The sequence below is a fragment of the Dermacentor variabilis genome, chromosome 2 (assembly GCF_050947875.1).
Source record: "Dermacentor variabilis isolate Ectoservices chromosome 2, ASM5094787v1, whole genome shotgun sequence".
NCBI classification, from domain to species: Eukaryota; Metazoa; Arthropoda; class Arachnida; order Ixodida; family Ixodidae; genus Dermacentor; species Dermacentor variabilis.
The window spans coordinates 17,161,920-17,175,958 of record NC_134569.1 but is presented as its reverse complement, the minus strand read 5'-3'; the positions used below and the strand labels follow the sequence as shown (position 1 = coordinate 17,175,958).

The 14,039-nt window shown below is 43.6% G+C and overlaps 1 protein-coding gene across 1 annotated transcript in view; it reads left to right on the top strand.

The window, feature by feature from the left end:
* Positions 1-11,564, top strand: part of LOC142570259 (sodium-coupled monocarboxylate transporter 1-like) — a 42,657-nt gene extending 31,093 nt beyond the window's left edge. Inside the window, exons 17-18 of the mRNA XM_075678659.1 lie at positions 5,751-5,873; positions 11,029-11,564. Coding sequence (XP_075534774.1) covers positions 5,751-5,873; positions 11,029-11,139 — 234 coding nt within the window. The 3' untranslated portion in view covers positions 11,140-11,564. The remainder of the gene's footprint in view (positions 1-5,750; positions 5,874-11,028) is intronic.
* Positions 11,565-14,039: the final 2,475 nt, after the last annotated feature.

Sequence of the window (14,039 nt, the reverse complement as noted above, 5' to 3'; positions counted from 1 at the left end):
GCAGTCATTGGGTTCCAGCGGCGATAAGATATGCAGCAGAAACTTGAAGGTTGACAAAGAAGCTCGAGAACAAGGACCGCGCAACGAAGGATGGAACTAAAAATGTTGGGCATAATGTTAAGAAAATGGAAGAGAGTGGTGCGGATCAGAGAGCAAAAGGGGATAGCCGATATCCTAGTTGACATTAAGAGGAAAAAGACGGAGCCGGGCAAGCTATGTAATGCGTAGGGCAGATTACCAGTGGACCATTAAAGTTACGGAATGGGTGCCAAGGGAATGGAAACGCCCAATCGAGGATGTCATAAAATTAGGTGCAGTGATGAAATTAGGAAATTTCCAGGCGCAAGTTGGAATCAGCTAGCGTCAGGCAGGGGTATTTGGAGATCGCTGGGAGAGGCCTTCATCCTGCAGTTGACATAATAGGATGATGATGATGATGATGATATAGGCATGCCGTTTTCGCGCAAGGCTACGCGGCTAGGCGAACATTAGCAGCAAGAAAAAGTTTTACGATAATTCCCCTAATTACCTAACACTTGATAACCAAAATTTTAATTGGTCACATTATGGCATATGTTGTCACTGCAAAATTGAAGCAGAAGAGTAGTGAAGTCATGCCTGCTTAGCAGAAATGAAAATACTAGCACCACTTTCGAGATATCTATGCCCAAAATCTGCTAAAATATGCCTCGGCGTTCCAGTTAAGGCCTTCCCGAACTGTTAGAGGGATGCTTTTGAAAACTTAACTGGAAAGTCAATGTTGCATAGCACATGTTGAAGTTGCATATCTCGCAAGTGGTGCTAGCTTACCCAGACAACACGATATGTCCTAAGGACATCACAAGTAAGTACTAAAGTCCCAAGTCCAAAAAAGGAACTCATGTGGATGTCCCATGGACTTCAGCGAACGGATGTCCAGTGAACATCTTAGAATGGGCACCTGCATGCAATATATATAGTCACATCAGTATATATGCTTATTTAAGTTGCCTTTGTGAAATGACACACGTTTCGAGCGATAATTGTTTAAAACGAACATTTTATGTGCCGTCCCAGTACATGTACGTGACCTCGATCACGCTCAAGTTAAATTGATCAAAAGTGATGGGCAAGATGTATGGAAGCATGGCTAAATTCAGAGCGCGCACTGCTGGGACACAAGCTAATGGCACAAGAAAAGACAGGACACTGCGCAATTTTTTTTAGAGATTATATAAAGCCGACATGTCCTATGTCATCAAGCGTCACCAAACGGCATAAAACAAAAATAAACAAACAAACGAAAAAAAAGACAAAAAGAAAAAAAAATGACTATTGATCAATTTATTCCACCGAAAATTTCCACGTGTCAGGTCGTATCTAGAAAAGACATCTGAGTGTCATGGAGCGCTATAGAAGCATGACTGACATATCCTGCCCCCCTTTTCTTTATCTCGTGAGCCTCACAACTTCTATTGTTATTAGATCTTTGTGCCTATAAAGGACTGTAGTATTATCAAACTTGGGTGTGCATTTATCTTGGGAGTTGCAGTCTCTTACGTGCATTGCAATATGTGTGTGTGCAATCCCTTTCGTGGAATTGGAATGCTCTTACAGCCTAGTGTTAAGCCATCGGCCAGTTTGGCCCACATATATGTTTTTCCATACTGCAGGGCTGTACATATTGCATATAGTGTTGATCCGTTGTCTGTCTGTTTCGGAGTGAAACTGAAATATTTTTTATTGCTTTTCGGTTCAAGGAGAAAGTTGGCAATCCGAAACAAAACGACGTCAGACACGTCAGCACTAGCGCGTATGTCAGGGGTCTGTATAAGTGCGTACCTCAGGCAGGGAGAGTGTGAGCTGCGGTCGAGCGCTTCACTGATCTAAGCATGCCGCTCGCCGCACTACCAGATCGCCATCGTAGCAAAACCCAGGACTTCTGTGCCTAAGCTTAAGAGCTTATCGTTTCGTCTTCAACGTGTACAATGCTTTGTTACCGATGTTTAATAGTTCGTTTATGTTCGTTTAAGTACGTTTTATTGGAACAGCAGTCTCGCATTTCCGCAAGTACACTCGATGATTTGCTGCCTTTGAGCTAATGCTCAAGGCATTTTTGCTTCGAAAATTTTTGCATGCGAACCAAAACCTATATGAAGCTCTTAGGCGCCCGTTCCTGCGGCGAGCGTCACTGTAACCGAGCGAACGAGCGCAGTGAAGAATGAAAGCGAACGCGAAGCGCAATGGGAGATGAAAGAAAGGCGATAGCGTAGGAGTAGGGTAAGTGGAGGCGGAAAGCGGAGTGGATGGGGAGACGGCGTGCGCTGAGTTGCCGGCGGCCTAGGCATCCGCAGTCGCGACCTCGCCTGCGCTTCCGAGGGGGAGCCAGGGTGCCGTTGAGGTGTGGAGGGCTATACGCTCGTCCACGGTACAAACTTGTGTGACGTGCATCACTGCTCCTGCAAGGGGCGATGGCGAGCGGCTACGCGAAAGGCTCTATATGTGACGCCCCCTTGGCTGTTGCCGCCGACATTGGTGGCACGGCATCCCCTTCGCGAAGGACCGCTCTCGTCGTTGGTGGAACGAAAGCGTGAGACAAAACGCGTAGTGCCGCGCAAGACGGGCTGTGCGGAGACGACATGGCGCCAGAGTAACGCGCGTCGTCTGTATGGAAACACAACGCTGCATCAGCGGAGGTCCGTCTCCGGCGGCTGCAGTGAATCGCACCCACGCACTGCCTCGCGATCTCCCGATTAGCGAGGCAGACACGCCACACTTCACTCCGTTTGGAACATGCCACATAGGCAGAGTGTCCGCGCCAGCAAAGCTCAAATTTGGCATTAGGGAGTATCGTAATCGTCGTTGAATTTTTTTCTGCTCCGGAGCAGAACCGGAACGTAATTTTTTCGGTGGGACGAAACTAAAAAAAGAACGAAAAACATTTCGTTCCGTCACCCTGCAACAAAGGTGTACTAAGTCGCGACGGCATGAAGCGGCAATGTGTATGATTAGCAGTCGTTTAATTACTAACTATACTAAAAGAATTCATTTGAAGATTCAAACTTCAACTTTGGGGTCAAGATTTTGTTGTGATGATTGCCCCATTGGGAATGTGACAGCACGTTCTTTGAAAATCCGAATTTTAACATGAGGCGTTACACACACACACACACACACACACACACACACACACACACACACACACACACACACACACACACACACACACACACACACACACACACACACACACACACACACACACACACACACACACACACACACACACACACACACACACACACACACACGCACGCACGCACGCACGCACGCACGCACACGCGCGCAAGCGCGCGCACACAGAGAGAGAGAGAGAGAGAGAGAGAGAAAGAAAAGAAGTTCTTACATAATGCGCCGAGGAAGACAGCAACAGTATAGAGGATGTCTCAATTAACGACATGTGCACTACTAGAATGCAATAAATTTTGCATTGTTCGTTGTCCTTTTGAGCAACTTGAAGTAAATTAAATGGTAAAGCTGTTAGTGTACCTAGAAGCACTAAAAAAGGTTATATGCCTGTTTTCACAGTTTTACGAAAATGTAGATTACTCATAACATAGGCGCCGACTATGGGTGGGTTCCGGGGCCCGAGCCTCCTCTGGAGTTTTCCGAAGGTGGAGGAGGCGGGCTCAGCCCCCCCCCCCCCCCCCCCCCGGGCGATGATGAGGCCCCGCCCCCTGACCACACACAAAGACCATCCAAAGTTCCGTTACTAGAGCTTTGTCACCCACATCATTTGAGGTATCTTTTCCCTTGAAATTTTACTGGGACTAATAGACTTCTGCGTCATTGTTGGCGCGGACCCGCTTGGGTTTTACTTCATACTATTGCTTTATTTCTGCAAATCCAGACAATGGGAGGACACACGCATTAGAAGCACTAGCGGAGGCTGCCTCATCCATACTTTCTCACTTTAAAATTGTTTTATATTTCCACTGTAAACACCATACACATGTAAAATATATTTAAGTATACACACAGGACAAAGTTTATTATATTTTGAAAGAGTTGGATGTAGCCATTTAAAAATTACTTCTAAAGGTATGGATAGCCTATGCCTAGAGAATGAATACATTGCTGTATGTTCACCATGCTTCAAACTGCTTTGCATGCTTTTTTACCATGAAAAAGCTTAGACTTTTATTACCCTTTGGCAGCATGTTTTATCAATGGCATGTGAAATGCACGTGAATATTGTGTCTCAGTATTGCTTCTCTTTCCAGTAAGCAATGCTAACGACTCATGGAAAAAAAAAAATTTCAAATAATTTACATTTATTAGGGGTGGAAACATTGTCAGTTGCGTGCAAAAGTTATAAATATATACACTGTGTCCCAATTAATTATCTTACACCAAGATTTGAAGAAAAGAGCAATGCGTTACTCGAAGAAAACCTAGTGCATATTGTATACAGTAGTGGAGTAGCTGCCAGTAATTTTTTCGTTACTGAGATTTATTTATGTAATTGTAATTACCTAACTCGAGATGCACTATCCTAATTATCAAAGTGTCAATGAGGCATTTTAACGCACAGCTAAGGGACATCTAACTGCAGTATTTTCAGCGGCTTACTAATTGCATACTAATTTGGTGCATGATAGTTGGGGATCACTGTATAACACACTCAGTAACCGAAATGAGGCCAAGCCGGATTCATTCGAAATCAGGATCAACAGCAGTCATGTGCAGCAGTGCTTATACTCGGACTCGCAGAAAAAGAAAAAAAAAGAGGGAGAGAGGCTGCAGTTTCGCCGGAAAGGCAAAGCAGTATTAATGATAGCCAAGTATCCGATAGTTACACGAAAGAAGATTACACCACCGAGACGACTCAGGCTGTGAAATTGAACTGTTTCCTACTATGAGGTCTTGTATATACTCGTATAACGCTGTCACTTCAGCACTCAATTCCTCGACGTCACACGAAGTTTCTTCAAGTACAAGATATATATATGTATATACATTGGGGTTGGAAAACTGGTCGGCCCCCCTGGATAAATGAAAACTCTCCACCTATGACTCACAAAGTTTATATTTTGAGGAAATTTGTAAAATGTTTGTAGTGATATACGGAAAAATTTGGAATGTATGTTTAATTAGAGGCTAAATGATAATTGATGAACCCTTGTCTTCAATCTGTTAAGTGGCATTACATGAAATGCTTGCAAAGTTTACAAGCTGCCCTGGGCGGACGCAAGAGGGCAGCAATTTCATATTTGGAGAAAATGGGGGCATTCTATGGATGGCGTGCACTGAAATTGATGAATGATTCAAGCTCATAGTAAAAAATACTTTCGTTTGCTCAAGAGGAAAGTGAACAACAATAAATTGGTTGTGTTGTTGTAACTCATATGTGGAATTTTTAAAGCAAGGCAGTAGTTGTAACACCCTGTATTTTATTGATTATGCAAATGCAGTAAGAGGCTTTTCTTTACAAGAGTCTAGGTATAGAAGATATTCTTGTTTTCTTTAAGTATCCATTTATTTATTTGCATTAATATATCTTCCAGGATTATTGGGATGCATTAAGCATAGGAGGTAGCATGGGCAGTATTATTCCATAGCAGAGAATGCTTTGAATATTAAAACATAAAACACTGACATACAGTTAGATGGAAATATAAAATGCAGAAGGAATGACAGGGTACATTTGAGAAAGGGTCGTGTGGTAAAAATGTTGGCACTACATCACAGACACTATGGACATTTTACAGGCACAACTTGGCGTGAGCAACAGATCTTCAGTGACACCACTGACAACTGGCACGAAGCAGAAGCGAGTGAAAGAACTCATCTTCAGGAAATTCAATGGCACAATACAGAATAAGGTTTCTAATGTAAGTCTATTAATTTCCATTTTCTTTTCCCGTGAAAAACAACACAGAATAGGGTGACGTATTTATATATACGCATTGCAGATAGTGGGGGTAAAGGGCAAACTAAAGGCAATTCCTATAAAACTATGACAAAAATGATTTGCGATATACACAATATACACAAATCAACATACATCTCCATACATGCACCATTGGCGTTTATTGCTGTACAGGGTGTCCCAGCTAATGTTGGTCATCTGCTTGCTTCAGGTGGCAGTCCCGAGGTATGGAGCTTGCTATTGGAGAATTATCAGAGCCCTTCCATGCCGACGGAGCCACCATGGTAACTTACTTCATGGCCAACCATCGCACCAGAGTGTAGATACAAGAGCGAGAAAAATACTACTGGACCAGTGCCAACATAATTTGCTTGTCAGCACATTAATGCCAGCTACAGAGCTCACTATCCGATTTATACAGATGCTCTGTTACACCTGCTGCATCTGCCAGTATTCCCATTTCAGCCACTCTCAGTCACTGCACTTCAGCTACAGCCACTGAACTAGCTGCACTGTGAGCAACTTTTGTTTACAGTGTAGATTAGAGAGCAGAGTTTTGGGCCTTCTCGTCCAACTCAAGAACAGCACAGCAGTCTCGAAGTCGCCATGCATGCAGGAACAATTCATAGTGGATATCAGGTGCTTGTGTATCAAAGCCTCTGAAGTGCACCACAATGTTTTGTTGCAGTGATTACCTGCCCACTGCAGTGTATAAGTCAACATCCAGGCTGACTGCGCTGCTAGAGCTGCATACAACACTTTGACGGAAATCCTTATATGTACCGCTCTCGAGAAAATGTGGCGACTCTGGTATCTACATTCACCTGGTGTTTGCAGCGATCACTCTGGTGTCATGCAAGCCATCAGTACGTTTCTACTATAAGATTTCTCCTCCAGTCAGTTTTCTCCTCTATAAAATGTATCCATTTTCTGACTTTTGTAGAGCACAAGGTCTCAATAGGCAAGATCAAGCACACCTTCATTGCAACTAACTTAATGTGGCCTATAAAAATACTTTAAATGCAAAAACAAATGGAGAGACTCGGCAATGTGCTCTGTGTGAAATCTCCTGAAGACTTGCAACATCTTCTGTGCGACTGCTGCCGCTAATTGCCAAAGGGTCAGACATTGAAGGTGGCCCTACACTTGCAGCACGACTTGAGCTTGGAGCTGTGATACATTCTGGGCCCATGGCAAACCACTACCAGCACATTATGTGCCACAAAAATGCTGCTTATGTTTCTGTGGTCTAAAGCCCATAACGAAAGTTTGTGATAGCTTTATTGTGTGTGTGTGCCTGTGTGACTGTACGTACTGTTTGTGTGTTTATGTGATAACTATGTACACCATAATTATCACCCAGCATCTGGAGTAGCATGCAAAGCTAACATCTCCAGCTAACGTTAGCCAAGCTGTAAAACATTCTGCTATTTTCGCAGAATTTGACGTTGGCGTCTTGTAGAGCTGTTCTAGGACTCTGGGAAACATTGCAGATAATGGCAGTATGACAATGCTTGAATAACTTTCTACAGAAGACTCTCATTAACCTACACAGATTATACATTTATTGTTCGCATCTCATAACATGCTCACTACTACAGCAAAAATAAACACCGTGCCTTGAATAGTTTGCCAAGGAGACTGGGAAAAAGCAACTATGTGCCTCGTATAACACATAAAATTTGGAAGATGAGTGTTCAGTAATTACTTTTAAAGTACCTTATTAACCAATACATTTTAAATATGACAGCTGTGCCACTTTTGGACCGCCCAGGGGAACAGGGAAGCTTTGTAAGCAATTCATATAGAGCCTCTAAATGAGCTGAAAAACAAGGATATAGCAACTTTTTTTACAGGTACACAACGTACTGCTACTACCAAATCTCTCCCCGTACCCGTACTACCACCAAATCTATCACCGCCTCAAAAAGGTGGCTGAAAAATGTGAAGTCCCGGTGCTTCTTACAGCATCCAAGAAACTGGCGGGCATGTGCAACATGGTGCAGGGAAGGCAGAAAAGAAATGAATGCAGTATCAAGCATGTTGACAGGTCTGTTCCACGCAGAATGGGGGTAGTGTACCAGATACCCCTCCCTTTCTTGTGGCAACAGCTACATAGGGCAGAGGGGACGGTGTTTAAACATCAGACTGTAGGAGCACCGTGCAGTAGTAGGAGGATTGGTGGGGGGTGGCAAATTCGCTGACCATTGTCGCCACTGTCGTAATTGCATGCCTAGGTTCCGCGACACAAACATCTTGAAGATGTTTGTGTCACAACTGAGCCGAGAAATCTATGAAGCTTACTGTATAAAAATGCAATCTGGCAGCTGCGCAAGCAGCTCTTCAGTGTCACTGAGTGAAAAAGAGTTAAATTATTTACATAGAAATTTGTGCCACTCACGCCCGCATGCCAATGTCGGGTGATGGTTGTCCGATGATAACCAAGTGTGATTATGATACATGTATAAATGTCTGGCTTTCCTGGAGTAAATCTGAGTTGAAGTTCTGCGCTTGTCCTGCGTGTTTCCTTCTTTGTCCGTTGTCGTTTGCACGGTTACGTAATGCATTCCAATGTGAAAAGGGGCAAGTTCCAATTGTACAGGGAGCAACTGCTTTTACTCATTGCAGCAGGCACTGGTTCGTTTTTTACTGCATTCTTTAGGCTTGCTAAACGATGGTTGTCAGGTCAGGAAGCATGCAGACATCTCCTCGTGCTTGATTATTTCATTTGACCAGCTTTTCTGGGCAAGCAAGGTTGTTTAGTGCACGTTCAACTGATGCTGCAGGCTCCACATGCATTGTTCGGATCCTGTACAGTGCTTTACAGTAATGCGGAATGTTGCACATTATTATACAGTATTGAATAAGGGCACATGAACAGGCGGCATTCTAAATGGGAGAGCTTAGACTGCTAGTCAAGCTCCAGTCAAAGGTTGGTCTGTAATCGACTGCATGCTCTTGTGTGAGTGTAAACCCAACACGACGGGAAGGATTGCTTGTAATAATTTGTGCATATGCTGTCAAAATGCTAATGGATAAAAGGAACTCATGAGAGTGAAAATACAGGTGCGCTTGATATTAGCCAAACACAATTATCAATATAACACAAACTCGTGAATGTCTACCGTTTATTGAGACATTGTTAAAACAGCCTATACGCATGATCAAAAAAATGGCAGCTTGAGAGAAGCTTCTATCTTCACTCCAGCTGCATTTTAGAAATTTTCTTTCCGAGCTGACCAAAGAGCATATATTTTTTTTTTATTGAAGACGTGCTAGGAGCACTGGAGGCTAATCTTGACAATACCTCCAGATGAGGTTCTACTTTTCCAGACTCCTAAATCTGCCAGAAATTGTCAAATCTGAGAAATAGCTAAAGTTCAGTCGTCATTTCAGAGAGTCTATGATGTTGCTAGCAGAATAATTTTAACATAAATGTACAATAGCGCATAGAAAAACTCTCAATCAAATTGATCGATTTCTGTAGGCGCTGCAACGAGTTAAAAGTAATCCGAATAAAAATGCAGCTCACTGTACAAAGCAAATATGCAGCCTCTTTTTAGGTTTTGTTTTAATGAACAGAATGAAAATTAGTGTGCAAGAGAGCACTTCCTCCTTTGCTACTTGTTTATAACAGCACTTATGCGAGATATCAGTGATTAGATTGTCAACTAAAAGTTATATGATGAGCTTACAGTGCATGTTTATATTGAGTATGTCACGCTTATCACCACTAAAGGCCTTTAATTTTGCAAACACCCAAAGAAAGTTGTGCTTCAGTGTAGAAGCACTCTGAGATAATCCAGGCAGTGCTGTACTGGGGGGCCAGTCCATGAAGGAAGGCTTATTGTCCCACAAGTCTATCTGGCAGTGGTGGTTGCTCCTATAAACCAGCCACTATGTAGAATTGACAGACTACTGTGCGGGTCTCGAACATGCTCTTGGGACAAAGGAATGACAACACACTAGTGAAAACAATCACAAGGGCATTTATTGCACCTTTCATACACTAATGGCTGCTAGCCGATTGGCTATCCACAGAAAATGCCGATGGGTGCATGACAAATTTAAGAAGTCCGACTCACCACGACTGGATATCGAGAGAATATGTTCACCTCATGCTGGACCCCAACGCTTGGTCGTTCACATGTACGGTCATGTGATTGGTGGCGTGTTTGAACGATCATATGTATGTCCATTCCGATGTCCTGCTACTAGGCCTTGCGAGACGGTCTCGCAGAATCATGGAATGGTGCACACGCAGAACGTCTGCGCCGCTTGTCGACCCCAAGCCAAGAGGAGCAGCCACAGAACACCTGAACAGCCTTCTTTGTTTTGTGCCCACACAACCCCGCTGTTAGGCGGCATTGGCAGCGTAACACTTGCGACATCTCTCATACTATTATGCAACCGCACAGACTGCTGCCATAAAGTCATGTGGCGAAGCTGGATTATAGGAGACAGGAGCCACGCAGGGAAAACATCAGAGAATGCGCGAGAGTCATGCATCCCCACACTACTTATTAAAAGATACATATCCTACAACATAGTTTGCTTTACTTCAAGGTTCATGCAGTCCTTTCGAAACGCAGCCATGCATTCTTGAAATGCTTTGTTCAAGGCATGTCTCCATGGTAACCCAGCGCTGACCTGTCGTCTGCCACGACTTGTTTGTCTTGACTCCCTGGTGTAAACATTGACATCACGCCAGTACACTAGTCGTGCCAAACTGCAGGGATGCGTCAGTCAAAGAATGCGAATATGGATGTGAGAACTGACTTACATCGGTGCACATGGGCTACTATGTTCCAAAGCTCCCCACAGTATCTTTTTCAATCCTGTAGTTAGGGCTGCCGAGTCAAAATATTGGCCCCAAGAAGCTGCAGTATTCATGTGTGGTTTTTATGATGCATGCTTTGTGATTACTCCAGGCATGTGATGGAGTAGTAGTTTTCTCTTGCCTGACTTTGTTTTGCTATTCTAGTGAGGCAAAAGAAAGAAAAAGAGAGGCCACACCTCATCCCACACTGCATCTGAACTTAGTTCTTAAGTTCTTACTTTTTTAAAATTTAGAGACAGGGAAAAAGGGGCTTATATTTATTTTTTGTTCTTTACAGGGGAACGATGTGCAGATGAGCTCAATAACTGCTGGTAACATGGAATCCTCAAGAGATGAATGCAGGGGGACGACCAGCCACGAAGTTAAATTTATATCACCACCAACTTAAACACGTGCCTGCCTTGCTCGCAAAAGGGGCCCTGAACTACCCCTCGGACTTGGTGAAAAAACTATCTGCGGACGGCATACGCTGCTGTGAACATCTCGGCCAGATTTTGCAGTTGTGCACGGCACATGGATTTCACAAGCGGAGCTCGAGGTCACCTTTCTCTCAGATGCTTTCTTTTCAATAGAAGCCTTGTATTCACTCTTTCTTGGACACTGTTTTGTAATATAGCAGATTCCCATATGCGGCTGCTACTGGCTGTCATCAGTCAAGAAGAGTGTTTGGATCAGTGCGCTTCTTCCTATTGTTACTGTGCATATTTATTGACGCAGTTTAATAAACAGGCTGAAGTGAAAATATGCTTTCGAATTTCAATAATAATTACGCAGTTCAGGAAGAAGCAAACTATGGTCTGCTCATGCTTGGCTCTAGCAGCCCATGTAGGAATTAAACTTTGGCTACCCTGCTTATTAGTGTGATGGCCGACCTGGCCGCACGTCTTGGCAATGAGCTATTCGCTTCAAAATGTTTAAGTTGGATGTGGCTACTATCCGTCAGTTAAGCTGGTGCAGGACAAAGCCAGTCCGCACCACATAGCACTGCCAGACAGGAGCACATGAGCATGAGCGCGTACTCAAACCCGGTCGTGCACAAAGCAAACGCTGCAGTTGCATGTAGCCGTGGTCTACTACATAGCATAGATACCATGGCTACTGCGGGGTGCTGCGACGAGTCCACTGGCTGAGCACACTGCGGCTCGGTGAGGACAACTGCATTTGGCGCGTCGTAGGCGTCAAAATTGGAAACAGTGGTTTCTATGTGAACAGCCAAAATCAAATTTGAACTGTGCAACATGGTGACATTCTGTAGGCGGAGCATTGTAGACACACCTTGCTCTGCCGTAGCCTTCACAGTGCAAATCATTGTAGAAGGAACGGAAGTGCCGTAAACAGTATGTTTGACTGCCAATAACTCCGCTTGTACTAATGCATTGAACTTTTTTTTGCAGCAACGTATTTCTGAAATAAACTAATTTAACTTCAAATGCATTTATCGCCTTCGATAAGAAGTGGTTCAGGGCCCCTTGAGATATTGCATCATAAATGCATGTTATTTCCCTAGGCTATCATCATCTATTAACGAAAGCACATTGTTGCCACAGAGGCTGTGCTGATTCGTCTACTGGGTAAAGCCAGCATTCATCAGGACATTTTACATGCATTTGATGTGCCAGAAAAAAAATTTTCATTAGCAGATAGTTTAGGCCAAGACGTTTGAATAGTGTGCAAACTGCACAGTCGAAATAAAACGGTAGCACGTCAGGCATTAACACATCTTCGACTAGCCCCAGCAGAACATAAGCTTATGGTGCTGCAATGTACTCGAGGTCAAGCACTTGCACTGTCACATTTCATTTGCTGAGGATTAGATAAGCCCAGAAAAGTGTTTGGAGTACGAGGGAAAAAAGTACATATAAGCACGGGCACTTAAGCATGCAGTCTGGAGTTGAATGCACTGTGCAAGGCAAGCAAAGGGCCCTCAAAAGTAGGCGAGTTCTTGCTGTTTTGCTTCATGAAGGCTCAGGGGCAGGTGTGCATGTACTACGGCATAATGCCAAACTGTTTTGACTGTTTTTATCAGCACATATAAATAATGGTGAGTCACGCTGACATTCTCTGCACAATCTGCTGCTCCCATGCATTTCCTTGCAGTAGAATGGCCAAGTAATTGCAGAAAGTTTACTAGCTTGTCAGCCAAGCATGTTACATGTGTCGACTATCACTTGAAATATAGTTGAAAGGAAGAATTGGCCTCAGTCAGTATGTGAGAGGAACTGTCCTAACATCGTGCCGCACATAAAAAAATTATGGGGTTTTACATGCCAAACCACTATCTAATTATGAGGCACGTCGTAGTGGGCGACGACGGAAAATTGGACCACCTGGGGTTCTCTACCATGCACCTATATCCAAGTACACGAGTGTTTTCGCATTTCGCCCCTATCGAAATGCGGCTGCCGTCGTTGGGATTCGATCCGGTGACCTCGTGCTTAGCAGCCTAACACCATAGTCACTAAGCAACCGCAGCAGATGCTGTGCCACACATAAAGGCATGCATTAGAACACATTACTGCGCAGACTGGCTGTACTCCCACTCTTAAGGCAACACTGCACCCATTACATATCACACCGGTTGTGCAATCAATTCAATTTCATGCGCATCTGCAGAAAAACTAATTCATTTAACTACTCCGCTCTTCCAAGAGCCATTCGCCTTTGGAACGATCTTCCTAACTCCATCGCTTATGAGAGTGACCAAGAAAACTTCCACCGTCTTCTAACAATGCATTTTTCAAACTCTACATAACCTAACGTGTTACATTTTCTTGCCTTTTCTGTTCATACAGTGATACTATCCCTTAAATACTGTTTTGTTATAGCCAAATATTTCCCGCTCGCTCTACAATTCTATTGATTATATTTTACTTTGTGAAAGTTTCTTGTTCAGTGACCTCTCGTGTTTGATAGCATTTGATTTGTCCATTGTACAATTTTGACACCACATTACTGTATGTTAATGCATTTCTTACACTGTATTTTTTGTATACGTATTCACATATGCATTTTAATTATTGTAGATTATAATCTTTGAGTGAACTTTCCCCCTTACACATGCCTCTAGGGGCTTGTATACTTAAATAAAAAAAATGGCTGTGGCTTAGCTAAGGTTAAGCCCAGGATGCGAAGCATACTAGCCTTTATTTTAGTTGTTGAACCACAGTTTAGCCTGGTGAACTGCTGTTGCTTGGCTATATTTGGTTCGGCTAGACGAAGAAACAACTCATGCAGGCGAGCGCACGAGCTGAGACCCGGCTATGTAGCTACGCGGCCGCAAGCGAGCGC